The following is a 21,431-nucleotide window of genomic DNA, read 5'->3' on the forward strand; positions in this document are numbered from 1 at the left end:
TCACCTGAGGCAAAAACCGTAGGAGGCAAAAACTTCCGCCCCGGCGATCGGCCAACCTGTTGGAGCAAGACGTCTCCTATACGCCGGATGAGGTAGTTCTTGTGACCCTGGGGCTGCGACGAGCTCTGTCGCCGGTCCTTCATGGCGCCGAAGAAGGCGTGGTGGAAGTGCAGGAGCTGGTCCAGACAGGGGAAAACCCGCTCCACCGCCTCGGCGTCCAGCTGCACCTCTTCCTTCATGCCCCGCCGGAAAACCTCGGCCATGATGTGCAAAGTCTGCAGGTGGTGAAGCTCGGTCTGCATCAGCTCTGAGCAAGAGACACATAAGAGAAAACAAAACAAAAATAATTACACGGTGCCAAAAAGGTCTGCAGTCAAAGCAATTCTAAAAACAATTCCATGTGGCTGCAGCAATTTCTACACACGAAACGCTGATATCTGCAGAAAACGACACATTCCCGTGGTCGTCTTTCACAACGCCGACATCTGCTCACCATAGATTACGTCCTGCCTCTTGACAGCTCGCTTGTCCTGCTTCTTGCAGAACTTGTGCTCCACGGCGAGGCTCCACGACTCGGCCTCGTAATCCGCAGAATCGGACGACATGTCGCCGTGGATGTACGCGTCGACGGAGTCTGCGGAGAGAAAGGGAACTCGCTTTTACTCAAAACCGTCAGTTTCATTAATCCGTGTTAAGAATATTTGGTTTTCAGAAAAGAGACGCGGTCGTCTGCTTTCATCCATCCAGATTTACTGCTGCTTCCTCGCTTGCCTCATACCAAGAAATATTAGTTTCGGTGACACATTGTGCCTCGTGGTTCGCAAATTAACTGTTTTTGACAGTTTGTGAGTGACTTACGACGTTCAGAAATGTTTTCTTTAGTCATCAAACTAAAATGCGTTCATGTTTTCACAACTTTAAAACGATTTTAGGGATTAAATACAAATCAGAGTGAAACACCCAAAGTTCAAGTGCGGGTGGGACATTTCAGACATCTTTCTTATAATTTTTCCCATGCCATTTCAACAACAGAAACGTTTGACCAAATCATGAAATAGATTTTTATCCATCATTTAAGTATTGAAGTAGTTTTACATGGTTTATGCGATTAGTTTCTCTGAATACAACGTCAAGCATAACATTATGACCACTGACAGGAGAAGTAAATAACATCAACCATCTTGTGACAATTCAATCTTCTGCTGGGAAACTTTTGGACCTGGCATTCATTGGTGTGGATGTTACTTGTATGTAGCACCCACCTAGACCAGACCAGGCACCCCCACCCCATAGCAATGACACTACTTGATGGCAGCAGCCCGCTTTAGGAACAACTAAAAAAAAAAAACATGAAGAACAGCACAAGGTGTTGACCTGGCCTCCAAATTCACTAGATCCCAAACTGATCAAGTATCTGTGGGATGATCCACAGAGGCCCCTCCCCTCAAAGGCCCCCCTACTAACAAGATTCTGTTCCCAGACACCACAGGACACCCTCTGAAGGCCCATGTCCATTCTCTGATGAGTCACTTGGAGGCACAAGGGAGACCTACACAATATCAGGAAGGTGGTCATAATGATATGCCTGATTGGTGTATATTTAAAGTATAGTTTGAAAAGCTCTAATATAATATAGATAACCTGCTATTAGCTTAAGCTAAGATACACAGATGTGCCACTAGTTGTAGGCTCATACACATGGTGACATTTATGAATAGAATAGAATAGAGCAATTCTATTTTCTTCCAATGCTTCTCTTTCTGTTACTGGACTATTTTCTCAGTAGTTTTTGGAAACTGCACTGGTCAGCATCTTCTTGAAAAACGAAACACAGCAACATTTGGATGCACAGACACTGAATCTGTTTCTAATTTTCCTGTTTCTCAACAACGGGCCTTGTTCGCCTCTTACCCTCTCCGAACGATGAGTCAGTGGAGGTGGAGGACACCGGAGTCGGGAGGAGCTCCTCCGATTGGCTCGCCGGCCTCAGGCCATCGCTCTCCGTCTCTGAACCCTCGCTGAGCCGCCTGCAACGTAGAGAAAGGCGCGTTACCGCCGTGATGTTTTTAAGAGTATTAATACGTCTGAACACGTCTGATAAGTCAATAACCTGTCGCTGCTGGGGAAACTTCTGGAGAGGGACTGCGCCGTGCTGTCCTTCCTCTCCTTCGGAGCCATGACGGGTAGAGAGGTAGAAATGGGCATGACGGGCTGAGGTGGGCTGTCTCTCACCGTGAAGTCTGAGGGGAAAAAAACAAAACAAAAACAACTCAACCAAAACTTCCTGCACGGCAGAAATTGCCGGTGACCGTTGACCCGCTGTAAAACTCACTCTGCGGGAGGGATGCTGTTCTGTTTTTCACCACGCTCACGCCATATTTATCCGAAAGTTTCTAAACACAAATGAGAGAGTGTGGTGAGAAGACAAACACAACAGATGCAAGGGGTCGGGCTCAAGTAGAGACCATTTCTTTCACCTTCAGACACGGGGGGAGAGAGTCCTTACAGCCCTTATGGACGATGGCAGTGCAACCTGGGGAAAAGAGATCATTTTATTAGTGGAATTTCTCCAAAGAATTATAAACGCTTCTTCAAGTTATACTTTCACTCACCTGAGCAGTGCAGGAGGTCCTTTCCTGAAGCTTGTTTGTCGCACACCACGCACAAAGTGGGGCCCAAACAAGAGCCTGTGGCAAAGCGATGCCCGTTCTGCTGCCTATCCTTGGCGTCCCTGTCCTTCCCTTTACCCTTTGAAAACCATGCCAGAGACATAGGCGTTAACAAAAAGGCCATACGGGAAGAAATGCACAAAACGTCACCAGCGCCTATGAATTCAGGTCAACGCAGGACCTAACTCAGGGCTCAACAGATCTTCTGTTTGCGGGTTAAACTGCCCCGCATGTGAGCAGATAAATGAGCCTTCGGAAAGGAATCCCCGCCTTTTTCCAAACCCAGAAGAAAGTCCACAGACGAGGAAGTGGAGCGTGGTGTAAACAACAGATGCATGCAAAGGGAGGGTTTCCATTCTCGGGGCTGACTCAACAACCAGGGGGGATTAATCATTGAAAGGAAAGAGGCTGGGCACCATGTTTGGTCTGTCACTCCGACCTTCAGTCAGACCCAGAATCGTTGTTTCCTGGTTGCGTCTCCCGGGAAGAAGAGAGAGTCACGTATCCAGTACCTGAATCGTGACCTGGAAATCTCGAGAGTTTCGATATCCAGTCACATAAATAATTACACGGAGCACAAACAGGACATACTGCATGTACTTTGAAGCTATTAAATGAGGCAGAGTGTCTCACGTGAAGCAGGCCTCAATGCACGGCAACAACACATTTAAATTAGGTCAATCATTCCTTATATTCTGGCTTTAATTTAGACTTTTTTACAGAATGGTGTTTACCTTGGTCTTGCTGCGTGTACTGGACATCCTGCTCTTGAGGAAACTGAAGGTGCGGATGACTCTGTACTTGTCCGACTCTGCCTTGGTTGGGATGCTGTACTTATCCAACTCCTCCTCTTCGATTCTGCAGAGAAGTCGAAAGCCAATCGGTCACCTCAGATTTGCGCTCAGAAGAGAGAACTGTTTTTTCAGACATTAATTAGTCACAGCATCGTTACGTGCTCTGTCTGTCTGAGTCAACGAGACAAGAAAACCAGACAGGACAGGCCCGTGGAGGTGAGATGTACAGATGGATATACAAATGTTTAACGACATGCATTGTGGTTAGTTCAAGATAAACGTGTTTGTCTCTAAAAGAGTGTTTCTTCTTCAAAGCACGCGTGCTGTGAAAGCAAATTAAAATTAGTAGGACCGAAGTGAGAGACGTGCAACATGACAAAGACTGTGACATCTTTATTACTGTTCTGCAGTTAGAGGAAAGGTGTTTTGGTGTCAGGAGAGGAACGTGCTACAGGTTCTGTTTGGGGTTAGTTTAGGGCAAGCTTGGACAGAGGTCGACCGCCCCCACGTACTCTTTGAGAAACTCAGACAGGGTGAGATGTTGGAGGGACTCTGCCAGCTCCATGCTGCCCTCGTCGTCAGCAGACTGGGCGCGCTTACGGAACCTAATCTCCCTGGAAAGAAACAGCGATCACACCCAAACACACTCATGTTTTATTGCTGAGCAGAAGATGCAATAGTCAAAGAAAGGTGGGACACTCCAGACACTCCTAAGGCTGGCCTGAGGCAGATGGGTCCCTCCATATGAGCTGGGTTCTGCTCAAAGTTTCTTCCTGTTAAAAGGGAGCTTTTCCTTGCCACCATCGCCTTCAGGCTTGCTCTGGGGGTTTCAGGCCAGGTTTTGTAAAGCGTCTTGATACGATTCGTATTGTTATTGACGCTATATAAAGAAAATTGAATTGAATTGATCACAGTCTTTTAACCCACGGTCTGGTGTCTCCCACTAGGGGGAGCTACTGAGATGAGGCAGGCACAACATTATGACCACTGACAGGAGAAGTACATAACATTGACCATCTTGTGACAATACAAAATTCTACTGGGAAACCTTTGGACCTGGCATTCATTCATGTGGATGTTACTTAGACATGTAGCACCCACCTAGACCAGACCAGACAGTTCCACCCCATAGCAATGACACTCCTTGATGGCAGCAGCCAACACACCACACTCGCACACATGCACACAGACACACTCTTGGAGCCCCCTGGTAGTCACATAGCTCCATAACAAAAAATGGCAAATTTACAAGGATTTCATGCATCTGCCTACAATGGGAAAATGGCTAAATGTGATAAAATACAGTAAAAATATCAAATATCACTACTTTTCTTCTAAATGAAATGCTAACATTACAGAAAGCATGGTTTTATACTCTAATGGCAGTGAGATTAAAAAACGTGGCTTGAATGGAAGTCAATGGGGCATTTGGGGCCACGAAGGTGTCCGGAGGGAGTATCTGGCACTGCATAAAAAAATACTAATGCAATCAAATAATTTTTTTTTCTAATCTTTGACATATCCAAGACTCTAATCAAATCCCCATCCCCCTACTGTCTATTTTATGGAAAATAATTCAGTTTTTGTGTTTTTTTTTTGTTTTTTTTTGTTAAAAAATGATCAATACTTCATATAATTGGACTGGCATTTAAAGGGTTAAAGTTGTTTAAGTGATTTATGAAAAAAAGCAGAAAAAAAATATTGATATATGATGACTTTATGGCTGTTTTTTTGCACGTGTGCATTTTCGCCACAAAGGTGTCCAGAGGATGCAAAATGCATCACTAGAGTATAAATGACATGTGAGAGTAAAAGACACTGGATTTCAAAAAATTGACTGAAAAGAAAAGTTCCTGCAGAAAGTGGAAAAAAAATGTGCAAAAATGCCCAAAGAGGACGTAAGGGTTAAAGCAAGTCAGAGGCCATAAAATCCTTGTGCCACTTCAGCATCCATCCATATCCATGACCAAGCTCGTCACTTCTAAAGCTACACAGGCTAAATGGTAATCCGTAGCTGCAAAACAACCCTTGTGCAACACATGCAAACAAAACAAAACGGGTGTAATTAGATCAGGGTCATTTTAATATCTGTATGTCACTACCTCTGTTGTGCGTTCTGGGTGTTTTGATCTTGTAAAAAACAAGATCAAAACACCCAGAACGCACATAACATCAGCTTAGCATCACAAGGACAAAAGAGCCTCGTTTAAAAAAAAAAAAAAAATATTAAAACAGCAGCAAACTTCACAGAGTGCCCCGCCGTCGCCAAGCAACCTGGTCGTCATGGTTACACACATATGTCGCCCCTTCGTGGGAGCAGTTACATATTTGATGAAACATACTGTGATTTTATGTAAGAGAGGGGGGAAAGCCTCACTGAAAGGCCGAGTCATTTTAAACACTGGAACACATCTGGAGCGCAGCGTCGGCTTGAATGGAGAATTAGAATTAATGAAAGCTTTTAATACCTTTTCTCGTGCGATTGATCCGATATACTGGAGGCTCTTTGCTCTGTGAACACAAAGAATGTGAAGAAGAAAGGTGTTAAACTGTTCAAAAGCACAACATTTTTCTTTCATCGCCCCCCTTAGAGATGAAAACAGGAAGCAGAAGAGCTTATAAGGTTCCATTTACATGCTAGAGCAGCCGTTTGCAACCTGAGCTTACAGCCGAAAACAACCGCAGCCAATACACAAAGTGATCCTCGGATACTTAATCAGGACAGGACGACACAGAAAGCAGTAGCACAGACCGACACCAAGAGCTGACCCCTCAGAGACTCCCCACATGTCTCACCAAGCAGCAAAACAATCAGTTCTCTTTTCATTTCACCACTGCAAATTCAATCTCTCTCTCAATCGTTTTTTCCTGACAATAATAAAGCCGCGTCATGATTAGGAAAGCAATACAGAAACAGACACTGGCCAAGGTTATTGCAGTTTTGCTATTTAAACTTAGGTCTTCCTTCTAGATATTTGATTCTACTTTCTGTGCAGATTTTAAAGCAATGTTGTCAACAGTTCTTATGGAGGAAAAGAAGCTGCAAACACTAGAGTCACATTAAAGTTACATGGTGAGCTTGCTTGTGAACATCAGCAATGCTTAACTGTTGCGTTTCTGGTACTCTGATGAATGTATGTCCAGTGTTCATTCTCATTTTAGGTCGGTTTTGATTTAATCTCATTTTAGATCTGACAAATATTCTGTCTCATTAGCTCCTAAATGCTAATACTATGGTCGCCAGCTAGCTGCTAACTTTGTGTGTCTGCAGAGTAGGCAAAACGCACAAACAGTGCATATTTTCAAGCTGTGTTACTGATTTAGGACAGAAGCTGCAAACACCAGGGTCACATTTAAGCTGCATGGTGAGACTGCTAGCCACCATTAGCATTGATGAAGAGCTATGTTCCTGGTACTCATGAATGCTCGTGAATGCAGCGCCAATGTTCAGTTTCATTTTACGTCTTTTATCGTCTCCACCAACTCCTGAAGGAAATGTCTGTCTCATTAGCTCCTAAATGCTAATGCTATGATCGCCAGCTAGCTGCTAACTTTGTGTGTCTGCAGTGTAGGCAAAACGCACAAACAGTGCATATTTTCAAGCTGTGTTACTGATTTAGGACAGAAGCTGCAAACACCAGGGTCACATTTAAGCTGCATGGTGAGACTGCTAGCCACCATTAGCATTGATGAAGAGCTATGTTTCTGGTACTCATGAATGCTCGTGAATGCAGCGCCAATGTTCAGTTTCATTTTACGTCTTTTATCGTCTCCACCAACTCCTGAAGGAAATGTCTGTCTCATTAGCTCCTAAATGCTAATGCTATGATCGCCAGCTAGCTGCTAACTTTGTGTGTCTGCAGTGTAGTGCAGGTCGGGTAGTGTAGTCTGTTTCTTTAAGGCAAAATGCACAAACTGCATATTTTCAAGCTGTGTTAACTGATTTAGAAAAGAAGCTGCAAACACTAGCATCACATTAAAGCTGCATGTTGAGCCTGCTAGCTAACATTAGCATTCGTTTACAGTTGTTTTTTCTGGTACTCTCATGAATGCAGCTCCAATGTTCAGTCTCATTTTCGTTCTGTTTTGGTCTCCCTGAAGGAAATGTCTAGCTTGCTAGCTCCTAAATTCTAATGCTATGGTCGCAAGCTAGCTGCTAACTTTGTGTGTTTGCAGTAGGTAGCACAAAACACTTCTAGGGTTTTAGAGCTGCACGGTGAGCCGGCTACCCAATATTAGCATTTGTGTTGCTGGTACGTTCAGAGTTCAGTTCCCTTTTGTTCTCCACAAACTGAACTAAATTGTCTGGCTTGTTAGCTCCTAAATGCTTCACTATGTTCACTTAGGTAGCCGCTAACACTGTGTGCACCCGTAGTGTGGTGCTTGGCTTACAGCCTGTTTGATCAATTTCTGCTAAAGTAGCCGACTACATCTGGAAATTACGCTGGATGGAAAAGGTCAGGGTGATCCAAGACTTCAAAGCGACTGAGCAGAAAACCAAAACAATGAGATGAGAAGTTCTTGAAAGAAGTGCCGAGCTGAGGGAGTCTCTGTCACTACGGAAAATATAGATGGAATCAGTTTACAATAACCTTAACTCCCCCCAACACACACACACACACAAGCATTGGCGGTGACAGCGGCGTGCCGGCCATGCTGGGCCTTAGCGCAGTGTGACGGGCGGCTGCAGGTGTCCAGTACTTACTACCAGGGTGGAGCAGAGACAGAGATTTAGACAAAGAGAGGGCCTGAAGGAGAGATCGGCTGTGGCTGACACTGTGGAGCACGGCATCTACAGGGCACAGTGGACAGAGGCTGCTATCACCAAGTACAGTCAAGTCCAGCCTGACAGCTTTTATATGGCCATTTCATGCAGCTCTCTCTGACATTTATAGACACTTGGAAAATCATTTACTTTCTTGATTCATACAGCGCTGACGTCTTTATTATGAAGATCTGGGCAGCAGCCAGTTGGCATTCTCGAGCATAAATAAATAAAACTGCTAGTCCGGCTATGTTAGAAGTTAACTAAATATATATACAACGATCAGGCATAACATTATGACCACCTTCCTAATATTGTGTAGGTCTCCCTTGTGCCTCCAAAGCAGTTCATCTGAGAATGGACATGGGCCTTTGAGTTGTTCCTAAAGTATTGACATTTAAGCGTCTGCCATCAAGGAGTGTCTTTGCTATGGGGTGGGTGCTACATGTCTAAGTAACAGTGACATTGTCTTACATTGTCACAAGGTGTTCAGTGTTATTCACTTCTCCTGTCAGTGGTCATAATGTTATGCCTGATCGAAATCTATAAAAGAACATGTTCTGATACGGGTTTCGAACCAGATTATTTCTTGGCTTAGTCTGGAAAACTTATTGTTCCTGGCCAGGATATGTTAATATATGTGTTTGTGAACATTTTGCTGACCAACTTGGAGTTGACTGTACTTTATATTAGTGATAATGCTATCTAAAATTAGTATACATCAACAGAAAACAGCATGAGATCCAACCAGTCATGTGAAGCTACCCCATTAGTGACAGGGCAAACTGGTTAAGTTAGTTGGAAGGGTTGTTAGTTATGTGTTGAGTGAGTGAATTTTGTAACTACGTGAGGTCACTGACCGGGGCTGATATCGGAGGCGTGGTTGTCACGGGTGAAACGAGCAGGACGAAAGCTGATTTTAGGGGAAGAGTAGGAATAGGAGCGCAATCGAATCCCCTGTTCCGCCAGTTCCTGCACAAAGGGAAGAAGACTAATTTAAAGCAGAAACATAAAAAAGAAAATTTACAAAATAGTGACATTTAAAATGATAGTGTACCTTAGAGGTGGGTTCACATGCTGAGGCAGACTGGCTGCGAGTGCAAGTAAGATCGGGAGGGGGACAAGAGGTTTCCCTTCTGTCGTCACTTTTCTCAACGTCTGATGAGAGCGGTGAAAGTGGAGATTTTGGCTCAGTGCTCTCTTCTTCTTCCTCCTCTTCGCTGTCCACTTCCAGAGCCACCAGGCTGGGGCTGGAGAAATAAATGACTTATTAGCTCGATACGCAGACGCACGTTTGGAGAGGACGTTCTCGGATATTTATTACCTGAGGTCGCAGGTGTCCATTGGCGGGCTGTCTCTGTCAGAGGAGGTCGGACGGTTCAGCCTGGTGAGGGCCTGGTCTACGGGGGAGAGTGGGGGAGAGCAGGGCGCAGAGGGAGAGTCTCCTGAATGCGGTGGAGGGGTGTCAGTGGCTAGAAGCAGATCCTCCGAGTCCCATAAACCGCCATCCGTCCCCGTACTGCCCCTCGTCACTCCGCTGACATTATACTAAAGGACATGAAAAGAGGAGGACGTGTAAAACTAAAGAAGCAAGAAATGGAACAAGCAGTAAAGCAAAAATGGTTTAAACTGAGACTGGTGTAGGACCTGTGTCAGCTGTGTGACGGTCGGATCGCTGCTGTTGATCGTGGAGAGCAGAGGATCCGCAGCATGCCGCGTGGACAGGCCCTGGACTCCGCCGGACCGCACGGGATGCCCATTTACTGTGACGGGCAAACAGCATAATCTGTTTATGATCACTCTAACAGACTTATTGTCTCTCCTCAGCTCGTCTGCATTGTTGTTCGCATGCTCGGGAGAAGCCACTTTTGATTACCACAACTCACCCCGGCATCAGCCAGACACTTCAATGTTTGGCTGAATAAAGAAACCAGCCTTCAGAATCCATTAAACAACAAGACAGCTTATCAAGAGAGGCGATTTCATAACGGAGCCCGCAAAGCTTACAAAAACACATCAAGAATAAATGTCAAAAAAATGGTAAATAAATTACCAAACGCGTCTTAATATCAGATATTAAGTGATATTTACTTGTTCTGCTTTCTCTCCCGCTTCATTCTGGTAATTTGAGATCTTCTTTTTTTTTTTTTTTTAACCATAATACATCCATCTTTCTTTGCTTAAATGTCAAGGCTTAGAGTGAAGAAAGGAAAATGTGATGAGATACTGCATACCTACTCCTGTTTGACCTTTAAAAGGATCGCTTTCACAGAAACCTCCACATATCCTTAGCAGCAGGCTGCCGGTTTTATTTTTATGGAAAAAAATGGATTATTGACGGATGGGTTACTGAGTCATACTGGGTTTTTTTGTGCTACACCTGCTCAGTGTTTACGTCCTGCTTTTTCCTTGTGATATTCAATAAAGAAAGGACCAGGATATCTAAAAAAGAAAAACAAAGGCATCTGGAGTGGTTTGAGATTCTTCTGAAGACCTTTCACCAACTCATCCAAGTGGCTTCTCCAGTTCTGAACTAAAGAAGCCCCTTGGATTAGTCTTCAGCCAGTTCAATGTTCTGCTGGGAAACTTCTGGACCTGGCATTCATTCATGTGGATGTTACTTAGACATGTAGCACCCACCTCAACCAGACCAGACACCCCCACCCCATATCAATGACACTCCTTGATGGCAGATGCTTAAACGTCAACGCTTTATGAACAGCTAAAAAAAAAACAGGAAGAACAGCACAAGGTGTTGACCTGGCCTCCAAATTCACTAGATCCCAAACTGATCAAGTATCTGTGGGATGATCCACAGAGGCCCCTCCCCTCAAAGACCCCCCACACTAACAACATCCTGTTGCCAGACACCACAGGACACCCTCAAAAGGCCTATGTCCGTTTTCTGATGAGTCACAACAGTTTTGGAGGCACAAGGGAGACCTACACAATATTAGGGAGGTGGTCATAATGTTATGCCTGATCAGTGTACTGCATATCATTTACGTTAGAACTATAGCTGTCAAGTGCATTAAAAAGTACAACATCCCCCCATTAGGTTTACAATCCAACATAAACCTGATGTACCTCAAAAATGTGCAGTTTGACTAAAGTAAACGTCTGCAGTCCATGTGCACGTTTACTCGTGCCACTGCTGTGCATCTCTGGGAGTGGGGGGATGGTATTTGTGCTATAACAATGTGGAAAATTGCCTCCCTTGATGAGTGCACTTTCCACCCAGACTTTGATGTCTGGACCAGCCATGTCTGCGCTAATGTAAGGGAAATCCTGGGCATCACACAGGCATTTCCTCTTCGCTGCACTCACACAGCGAAGACATTAACGTGGAGCCCAAACCCTCCGAGCCAGCGTTCTCGTACCCATTCATGACCCTCGTCTAGTTTCCTCTGCCTGCACTGCTTTCGCCTTGTGAGCTCGACACGCAAAACTGCGACATTCAGTTTAAAGGACGGTGATAAATTGAAGCCGGCCGCAGCTGGAGGACTAATTTTCACACTAGCGAGGTCCAACAACAACTGACACTGCTGAGTTATGTCGGCGAGAGCGGAGAGACTATTATGATCATTTCAGCAGATCTGGAAAATAACCATCAATCCCGATGACAATTTTGCGGCGCGGTGGCCGGCGGTGGCCTCGAGGCGATGTCTTCACAACAAAAGCATTCAGCTCAGCAGCGAGCCCCCGACGACTTGAGCAACACAGAAGCGATCAATGTGTTTCCACTTAACGCAAAGACACATTATCATACACACACTTCAGTTTATGGACGCGCTGTTTACAAGCTCCACTCGGTGCGAACCGGAGTCTCTCCAGAGTTTACAACAAACTACTTCATTCTTCCGCCTGCAACAAACAGGAAATTAGCATTGACCGTAACCGTGGCGACACCTGAAACGCTCAAGCCTCCCCGTTCAAGTAAAAGTTTTTACTAGCGTTTTCTGGACGTGTACAATCATGCACACTTGGAAAAAAAAGAAGCATCCGAGGTTAATGTGTGTGTGTGTCTCTCCTAAAATGTCAGCTTTTGTAAGACGGGGACAGTTTGCGCTTGTTAACATTCCACCTCCCGCCTCCAGCTCCACTGTCTGACCCCTGGGGGAGTCGGGGGGGGGGGGGCAAGCCAGAGGAGGGCATCTCCCAGCGCAGGCCGCGTCTGAGTGGGACGAGTCTGACCCCATTCCAGGCTTTGTCCCAGTGACGGGGCAGATTCCTGGGCTCCTAAACTGAATCGTTGCGGAGGCGAAAGCGGTTAAAAAACTGCCTCCTTCGCCTCCAAAACAACAGAAGCGCATCCCCGCCTCTGTCCAAGAAGCAGGAGCTGTATTGATTCCCAATGATGTGATTGGAAACAGAGCTCTTGCGTACGGTGCCAGCGCCACGAGAGAAAACAGTCTCTAACCATTATGCGTTGTTCCCACACCCTGCTGTTTGGTGCAGCCACAAATATGTTGTTGTGTCTTGTTTTATGGAACACCCGTTCATCATTCAAGCAGCTGCCAGAGTGTTATTGCGATTATATTGAAATGGAAAGGAAAAAAAAAAGTATTTTAGGTTTGGATAAGCTGCTATCGTGCTTGCAGAGCCAAACCTTTATTTGGTAGATGGGCCAAGAGAAGAGAGGAGAAGAAAAAAGAGGAGAGGAGAAGAGAAGCATTACCGGATAGCGAGGACGGACACTCTTCTTCGTCGTCGTCCAAAGACAGAACAAGCTGTTCTTCAAAGACCTTTAAACAAACCACGAAGGGAAAAAAAAACACAAAGTGAGCATGCCTTAAAATGAAGTCATCATTTACTAGAAAATGCCACAGATTCAAAAACCAGGAGGAAGCATAACAGGCAACTCTATAAACATTTACACCGTCCGTGCCTCGGGCTGGCACACTACTTTGTGTACTCACGTTGTCCACCAGCGCATGCTCGTCCACATGGAGCTCCTTGCCGACACCTGTGCAAAAGAAAAACACTTCACCAAAAGTTGATGCATGACACACTAACGCCCTCCTCCTCCTCTTCCTCCTCCTTTTTCAACGGATCAGGTTCTTGGGATGCGACTCCATCCAGGAACTGAAAACTAACCAATGAGACGTTGTGCTCGTTCCAAACCAGCGGGTTCCAGAGGAAGAGAACACACCCCCCTTCGAGACGATTAATGGACGGCCGCTGAAGTCGGGACAGGGTTAACTTGAGGTGCTGAGGTACACTTCCTGCTTTTCTTTAAGAGTCGATACAGCCATCTGCCGTCTCCATGGTTACCAAACAGAGCGGCCACCGGTTAATTGGGAGGTAAAGAATGTGTGTGTGTTTGTGCGAGGCAGGAGAATTAGCGGCAGCGTCGAACGTCCGCAAAGATCTTTTCTCTGTGTGTGGCTTCATGCCAGCCTGAGCTCGTCACCCCGGGAGGAAAAGAAAAAAACAACAACCCACACCTTCAGTTTTCTCTGCAGACTCAGAGGAAGAGCAAACACACGTGTAGAGGAGGGGGCGCCTTTTCATGGTGTCTGCTGGAGGTGTTTTTCTAGCGTCTGACCGAAGTGATGGATGTCTGACCGAAACCGGTGTTTGCTCAAGTGACTCTGTGGTGGCTCGTTTTTCCACGGCTCCGAAGTAAAGCCTCAGCGTTCGCATGCCGCCACACACAGACATTAACATCAGGAGTTGTTTGTGCATGCACAGACCAGTACGATGGCATTACTAGGGCTTAAATGCATAATCCTTTGATTATTGTTTTTGACAAAGTGTCAGAAAACAGGTTTAAAAATGGCCATCTCAATTTCAGAGAGTCCAAAATGATCTTCTGCAAACCAAGAAACTGTGTCACCACTAATGGGCGGTTGAGGCTTCTGCGTCAGTTTGATAGCCCTGACCCTAACGGCGTAGCCTGACGTGCACCTCCCCAGAAATGTAACTACACATCACTGCGATGCAGACCGCAAGATTGGTCCACTTGGTAGTAGCGTGTTTCTGCTTTACTATTTCCAGCTGCTTCTCCATCTCAGCAATTTTTGAATCGATTGTTTTGGATCAATAAAGATGGAACACACGGAGGAAAGGTTAACTGAGGAGGTTCGGAGATGCAAACATTTGTATGACTCGTCCTCAAAAAAGACACAGCATCGACTAGCGTTTGGGTGACGTTGTTACAGAGCGAGCCAGATTGACGAGCGCACAAGTATAAATGGATCACACAGGCGTAGGCTACGTACGTAGGTTACAGCATCTATGTCCCACAGTACCTTAAATGAGCCTTAAAGGGGAATTACAACCTTTTTTACAACCTGGCCCTTATTTCTGGCATAAAATACGATCAGTTACTCACCCATATAACTTTGGTGTCATTTGGAGTCGTTCGAACGATATTTAGATCAGTGTATATCCATATAATTGGAGTGACTGGGGCACCGAAGCGCAGCCTCTAAATACCACATTATCTGCCGCGAAACTTGTGCATTTCACCAATATTTTGTTATGATACGCTAGTGCTATTCCCCGTTGAGTCCGAAGTTACCTGTTATCATCATCCGGGGTCTGTAGATTGACCTACTAACCTCTGACCTGGATGATGTCATCTCTGAGCGCGCGCACCCTGTAATTTTACCTGTAATTTGCTACTGCTATTTTTTTGCAACGTGGCTGAATATTTTTCCGATTCTGAGGTTGTGGACGGCGACTTTATGATTTACTTAGTTTATGATGGACGTCCTTACAAACAAAACATTGGTGAAATGAACGAGTTTCGCAGCAGATAATGCGTTATTAAGAGGCTGCATTTCGGTGCCCCATTCACTCCCACTATATGGATATACGCGGATCTAAATATCTTCCGAACGACTCCAAATAACACCAAAGTTTTATGGGTGAGTAAATGATCGTATTTTATGGGTTAGGGTTAGGGTCGGCATGCTTCTCCGTATTTGGCCTTTGGGTAAAATAAAAATGGGGGACCCTGCCGTGGACCTTCATGTTAAAATGATACAGTTACTGGTATACAGTTACTGGTGCACATTCGATGCTACAAAGTACATATTAGACGTTTCTTGATTGTTTTTTTCTTGGATATGCCATGACCTGGATGACTGAGAACCTTCACAGACATATTAAACAGACGCTAATTGAAAAGGTGACCCTACCTTCATCGCTCTGGAGGCCTTCATCGTCATCTTTCTTGTCGACCTCTGTGGCAGCTCTGAGCACACGGATCTTAAAGAGAAAGACACATTGAAAACGATTCAAATTATTCAAACTATCCCGAACATGAACTATGCCATATAAATAATCACTTAATAATCACAACACCTCCACCGATCTGTCCTTGTTACACTCTTTCATTCGCTGCAGTGGTCTGTTTACTGTTACTTGCTTAGCAATTACCAAAAATCTGAGAGCATGAGTATCTGAGTCAAGGGTTTAATGTTTACTCAAGCCAGAATGAAACCAAACGGCCTTATCTCAACAGCAACACACACGTCACATGGCAACATAATACATCAGCCACTTCTGTCCAATGCAGCAGATGTAAACTAAAGCAGGTAACGTAAATAAATGCGTTCCCTGCAGTCTCACCAGATTGAGAACGCCAACGTCTTCCAGTCTCTCTCGCAGGGCCCTAATGCTGTCCCGAGGGAAGCCGCCGGAAGCCTGCTGCACAGTGAGGGTCAGAGAGTCCGTCCCGGGAGAAAACCTCAGCACGGAGGAGACGTCGGACCAGACGCACCACACACCGGGGACCGGGCCGACGACAGGACCCGCGGGACTGATGAGGACAAAGAGAGCAAACTTAGAATGAGGAACGTGGCGGGTGTGAAGTTGCTGTTAGCGGTGGATTTAACGAGAACGTCAAACGGCCTCCCCTTATGAATCAGCCATATCACGGTCAGCCATCGGGTGCTGTTTTGTTTCCAGTAACAAGTTCTCATGCTCCATTTGTAGACGTTTATCACTGCAGGCGGAAGCGCTAGAGGTTTATCACGCATTAAACCGAATTTTGACATTTAAATTAATGAGCATTTCGTGCGCATTTCCGCTATTTTTTTTTAACCCTTCCTTCCCCCCAGTGCCTTCGAAAATGTGACTTCTTATCTCCCATGAAGCGACTTTACTGTGTTTTCCTTTTGCTGCTTGGATAGAGGTCTGTGATTGTCTATCTTCGGTGTGTTCCATCTTTATTGATCCAAAACAATCAATTGGAAAATTGCAGAGATGGAGAAGCAGACGGAAATACGAAAGCGGAAACACGCTACTACCAAGCGGACCAATCACAGCTCTTGCTCACGTCTGCATCACGTGTTGTTTCTAGCATCTTATAAATCTAATGAACAGAACTGCATTCATTCATTATCCACAGACGCTTGTCCTCTAGAGGACTCTGGAGGACATTGGACATTGGGTGAGAGGCAAGGTACACCCTGGACAGGTCGCCAGTCTATCGCAGGGCTACACCTACGGGCAATTTAGAATCACCAACCAACAATGCTTGTGTTTTTGGTACCTCTGTTCGGTGAGCTTTGTGTTTTTGGGTTAGGCTTTTTTGCGCTCCTTGCTAGTAACTTTTCATTTAAGTGATTGTGCTTCCTGCTCCCGCCTCCCCTTGCGTCCCGCGCTCGCGACTCAGAACGTGACGGCCTATCTGTCTCACATTTCACACGGCGTTCGGTTCAACGAGTCTTTATTGAACTGTGCCTGCAGTGTTGGGGAGAAAACATTCCTCGAGCAGAATGCTTCTTGGATGAAGTTAGTCACACTAAATGCTGCCAGGTGGTGCTGCTGCATGCGTGTCTCTACGGGTCTGAGGGAGGAAGCCGGAGCACCTGCGGGAAACGCACGAGGGCAACATGCAAACTCCACACAGAAAGGCTGACCGGGTTCGAACCCAGAACCTTCTTGCTGTGAGGCGACAGCGCTGACAGCTGCATGTGCAATAATGTGCAATAATACAATCAAAGCTGTTTAACGAGAAGTCAAATTAAAGAGATTACCGGACAACGGATAAAATGATTAGACTTACGCTGCCAGCACCCCGAACATGGCACGCCGTCCGTCCTTCTGGGCCAGCTGCAGGGGCGTCTCTCCCTCCTGATTGGGCAGGGTCAACGCCCTTTGACCTCTCGGCTGGCGGATCAGGAAACGAGCGAGGTGGACCAAGCCTAAACGCACCGCGACGTGAAGGAGGGTTTCTTTGTGGTGAAGCTCGGCGGCTGGAGAGAAAAGAGACAAAAGAAAAGAGAAACATGTGAAGGAAGAAACCTGAATCTGAGCTTAAGGAAATGTTAAACTGCATCAGATTTTCAGACACTTAGAAAGGCAATAATAAACTGGAGGTATTGAAGAAAAACAGACCATACCACAGACATACAGTATACTTTTATCAAAAAATACTTTCAATCAATATATCACTATTGGAAACTCTCAAATGTCAACCTATCGCTACTTGAAACTCCTGCTGTACTACATTTGACTTATGTAAAGTAATCCTCAGCGCGAACCGTCAAATAGATCACTCCACACACGGCACCTTAACTCCGTGCAGATGTACAGATCATCTGCTGTGCATGTATGGAATGCGTAGCAGCGGCCGGAGGAATGAACTACGCCGAGCTACGCACGACTTCGCAGTGCATCAACAGTGACACTACCTGGAAAACTGGAGGCTTCGCGGAACGGACACCTGCCGTGAAAGCAGTTGCTGCCCCTGGCCACCTCACTGGAGTATAAACAGAGAGTGTAAGGGCGCGTCAACAACCCTGAGTGAAGCTATAACACACGTGCGCTTCTCTAGGCTAATATGCTGCAGCAGCAACAGCTCGGTGCATCCTTTTTATGTCGTAAACACAGAAATAAAAGCACTTTGCGGCGAGCGAACGTTGCCGTGGTGTTATATTTTGAATCCAGACACAATGAGCAGAAGAATTTAACTCTCACTTCCCTCTGGCGTCTTTCCCAAACCCCGAGATGAACTGAAACGCCCCGTCACCTCCACAATGGGTGCCATTAATTGTGACCCAGTTTCGCCCAAACCCCCGAAACATGCCCTTCATGCAAAGTTCACCAAACAAGAATGTCATTGTCGGATTGTTGTTATTGTAAGCAGTCCACCGCGGAGGGGCACGGGGCAGATAGCTACTTTGCATTTGCACCTTGCTTCTGCTTTGCATGGAAATTTGCTTTAATTCCAAGCGAGCCACGGCACGCACACGCTGCTGCCTGTCGAGAGGACGAAGACGAAGACATGCGTGTGACCTTCAGCAGGACAGTTAGCTTCAGTCTGCCAGCTTAGCGCACTTTACCATCCACCGTTTTATACAAAACAAAAGGTAGTAACTAACTAGATCAGAGGCCAGAAAACGCAGCTGCGGTGCAAAGGAGTGGGAGTGTGGTGCAGAGGAGGATTGTGGAAGTTGATTTAGTAGACAGAGAGTTTTGTAGGACAACTCTAATCTGAGCAAAGAGGAATAATGGCAGTAATTGCTCTGTCTTTGGAGCACACCGGCCTCTGTCTGTCTGTCTGTCTGGCTGGCCGGATGGCTGGCTGGTAGCTGTGCATCATGTGATAAGAGCAGGGCTGCACAGTCAGATCAAATCGTGGTTTGAAACTCTTCTCATGTGAAATCAAGCTACGAGGATGATAAGTTTCAAGCTGACTGGGTTATAGATATCTGAGGTTGTTACATACGGGGAAGTTTCTCTGTTTGCAATATATTTTTTTGCTAATTTACCTAAAAAAACTGATAGAAAAACTATATTTGCAACTGCAATTAAATTATGATACCGCTAAATAGCATTAGCATAACATTTAGTACAAAGTTCTGCCCTGAACTCAAAGAGCTTGCAAACAGTTTTGCTATTAGTCATCATTTTGCAGGATATCTGGATTATAGGAAGTTAGATAATTTTCGAACCGAAAACAGAGCATAATCAGCGAGCGCAGGCACTGGCATTTATTGCAGTGCTGTATCTGTTCAGTTCGATCTAGAATCGAAAAAACTGGACAAATACAAAACTCTTTCGTCTTAATGTGCACAACGTGGATTGACGAACCCTTCGGCAAACATCTCTGCAGAAAACTGTGACAACATCAGAAAAAATAACGATCCTTGGGGAACTTGAAGAGTTGCAGATTTTTCTTTAAAGAGTTTCCTCATATCTGCTGAGCAGGGGGGAATCCCTGACATTTGACCTCTGTGGATGATCCAGGAAGTCAACAGCACATGCTGGGATATGACACCAACTGATGCTTCCTGGAAACATCCCTCAACTATTCTGAGAGGCTGAAATGAGTCCACACAGACCTCTTGAAAGCGCTCTATTGGAGTTATTAGTTTGTTGTTTTAGTTTAAATAACTCATGCTACACAATATGGAAGCCCACTTCCTCCTCCATTACCTTCTCCAGGTTGATTGTCAGCGTTCTTCCACTGCTGAGGGTAATCCATGTTAGCCAGAGCCTGTGTGATCTTCTCATCCAGCTCCCTCAGTCCGGCTTCGTCGCTCGAACTTTGTCCGAGCTGCACCGCCTGCTCGCTGCAGTCCGACCGTCCAGCACAGAGCTCCTTGTCAGCCGCCTGCCCCCGCGTAGGAAACCTCTTCAGGACCTCTAGGTAGCTCAGAGGGCCAAGCTGGTCCTTGTTTGCATTTAGGTACTCCGCTGCTTCCTGGGCAACATCCCTGAGGTATTCAAGAGAGGCTTCACCCTCGCACGGCTCCACTTGGTCCTCTGCGTACAAGTATGACGTAATGGAGACGGCTTCAGCGAGGTCGTGGCCTGCGGGAGACAGAAAGCTATTAGAGGTCTCGACGACGAGAAAGCCTGAGTGGTACTAAGCTGATGAAGAACCTACCTGGAACCGTGAAGCGGAGGCTCAGGCCGTCGTCGCCTCGTTTTGCCGCAGTGACGTGTGAAAGTCTAGAGCCGCGTACGACGACGTAAAACTCCGCAGCTTCGGGAGCTCTTGCTGGCAGCCTCACATGGGCCTCCACTTGACCCTGCGAGGAGAAAATAAAGATTCAAGCTAAGTGCGTTATTCGGAATAAACAAATGCTGCTGTTACACGAAAACGGGGCAGCGGGAGAAGTGAGCAGCAGCTCGCTGACGGCCTTGTTTACGATTCACTGTCACGAAAGATTCATGAACATCCACACCAATGAATTCGAGGTCCAAAAGTTTCCCAGCAGAACACTGAATTGTCACAAAATGGTCAATGTTATTTACTTCCCCTGTCAGTGGTTTTAATGTCACGCCTGATCAGTGTTTAACATCACATCAGCTGGAAGAGCGACCGTTCTTCTTCTTAATCACTGACGCTGTCGTCCAAACACTTGGAAATCTCAAGGTTAAATTGGCCTCTTCTGTATTCATTTCCACCAGAGGCTGACCTTTACGAGAAGGTTACAGCTCTCAGAGAGAATCTGGCATCGCATACTTGAAAGTCCCACGCTTGTGCAACATCCTTATCTTCTTGTTTTCCTGTGCTCAGATTTGGGTCTTTATCTGGAATTTTTACGGGGGTTTCTTTTGTTCTTATTTTTATTACTTCGGCCTAAAGCATCCATCATGTTTTAATGTATTTTTAGTGCTGATATCAGCTCAATTTAGCAATGAAAGAATGCAACCCTTTCCTTCGCAGGCCGCCGCACCGACTGCGCTGCAGTGCGGCTTCTCCACGTTTCTCTAAATTATAGCCGAATTCTTTTATTTTTATTTAACCCCCTAATAATTCTCCTTCTCCTTTCCGAGAATTGCTACTTGATCCCAGTAAATAAATAGCAATTCAGAGACAGAAATAGAAAGGAGTTCCCGCGCGAGCCCGCAAACTTTTGCTGTGGACTGATAAAGAGGTCTGAGTCAAGCTTCAGTTTCTCGGCACCGCCGTGTGCGCCGAGCAGCTAGCTTCGGTACCACTTAGTGCTCACTTCTGTTATCGCCGACTGTTTTTCCGCATGACAAAAAGATAAGACGCCGGCCTGTGGTTTGCGCAGACTTCCTGGCTTCTTACGAGGCTGGACGGTCACTGGGCAGAAAAGTAAAGTCTTCTACTTAAAGTTATAGACTTTAAAAGGGAATTAAACTTATTTATCTTTTGCATCTTTTGGGATTTCTACTGTTATTAATACTAGTTTGTTACTGGATGCTGATATATCACACTTTTTTGAGCCGTTCATTTTAAACACCAATGAAAGACACACATGAGCA

General features: G+C 45.7%; 1 protein-coding gene across 2 annotated transcripts in view; it reads right to left on the reverse strand.

Moving 5' to 3' along the window:
* arhgef28a (Rho guanine nucleotide exchange factor (GEF) 28a) overlaps window positions 1-21,431 on the reverse strand; it is a 43,390-nt gene that overhangs the window by 13,983 nt on the left and 7,976 nt on the right. The window contains exons 3-24 of one of the 2 annotated variants that reach the window (XM_084572537.1): window positions 20,080-20,224; window positions 19,626-20,003; window positions 17,251-17,440; window positions 15,810-15,999; window positions 15,377-15,446; window positions 13,148-13,194; window positions 12,907-12,973; window positions 9,876-9,991; window positions 9,553-9,776; window positions 9,286-9,478; window positions 9,089-9,200; window positions 8,169-8,255; window positions 5,932-5,974; window positions 3,976-4,077; window positions 3,404-3,527; window positions 2,613-2,748; window positions 2,478-2,533; window positions 2,333-2,393; window positions 2,111-2,240; window positions 1,912-2,027; window positions 494-634; window positions 57-307 (exon numbers count right to left, since the gene is read on the reverse strand). In XM_084572537.1, the coding sequence (XP_084428663.1) occupies window positions 57-307; window positions 494-634; window positions 1,912-2,027; window positions 2,111-2,240; window positions 2,333-2,393; window positions 2,478-2,533; window positions 2,613-2,748; window positions 3,404-3,527; window positions 3,976-4,077; window positions 5,932-5,974; window positions 8,169-8,255; window positions 9,089-9,200; window positions 9,286-9,478; window positions 9,553-9,776; window positions 9,876-9,991; window positions 12,907-12,973; window positions 13,148-13,194; window positions 15,377-15,446; window positions 15,810-15,999; window positions 17,251-17,440; window positions 19,626-20,003; window positions 20,080-20,224 (2,979 nt within the window). The remainder of the gene's footprint in view (window positions 1-56; window positions 308-493; window positions 635-1,911; window positions 2,028-2,110; window positions 2,241-2,332; window positions 2,394-2,477; window positions 2,534-2,612; window positions 2,749-3,403; window positions 3,528-3,975; window positions 4,078-5,931; window positions 5,975-8,168; window positions 8,256-9,088; window positions 9,201-9,285; window positions 9,479-9,552; window positions 9,777-9,875; window positions 9,992-12,906; window positions 12,974-13,147; window positions 13,195-15,376; window positions 15,447-15,809; window positions 16,000-17,250; window positions 17,441-19,625; window positions 20,004-20,079; window positions 20,225-21,431) is intronic. The other variant, XM_084572538.1, reaches the window with a different exon arrangement.

This window comes from Chelon labrosus, assembly GCF_963514085.1.
Source record: "Chelon labrosus genome assembly, chromosome: 22".
NCBI classification, from domain to species: domain Eukaryota; kingdom Metazoa; phylum Chordata; class Actinopteri; order Mugiliformes; family Mugilidae; genus Chelon; species Chelon labrosus.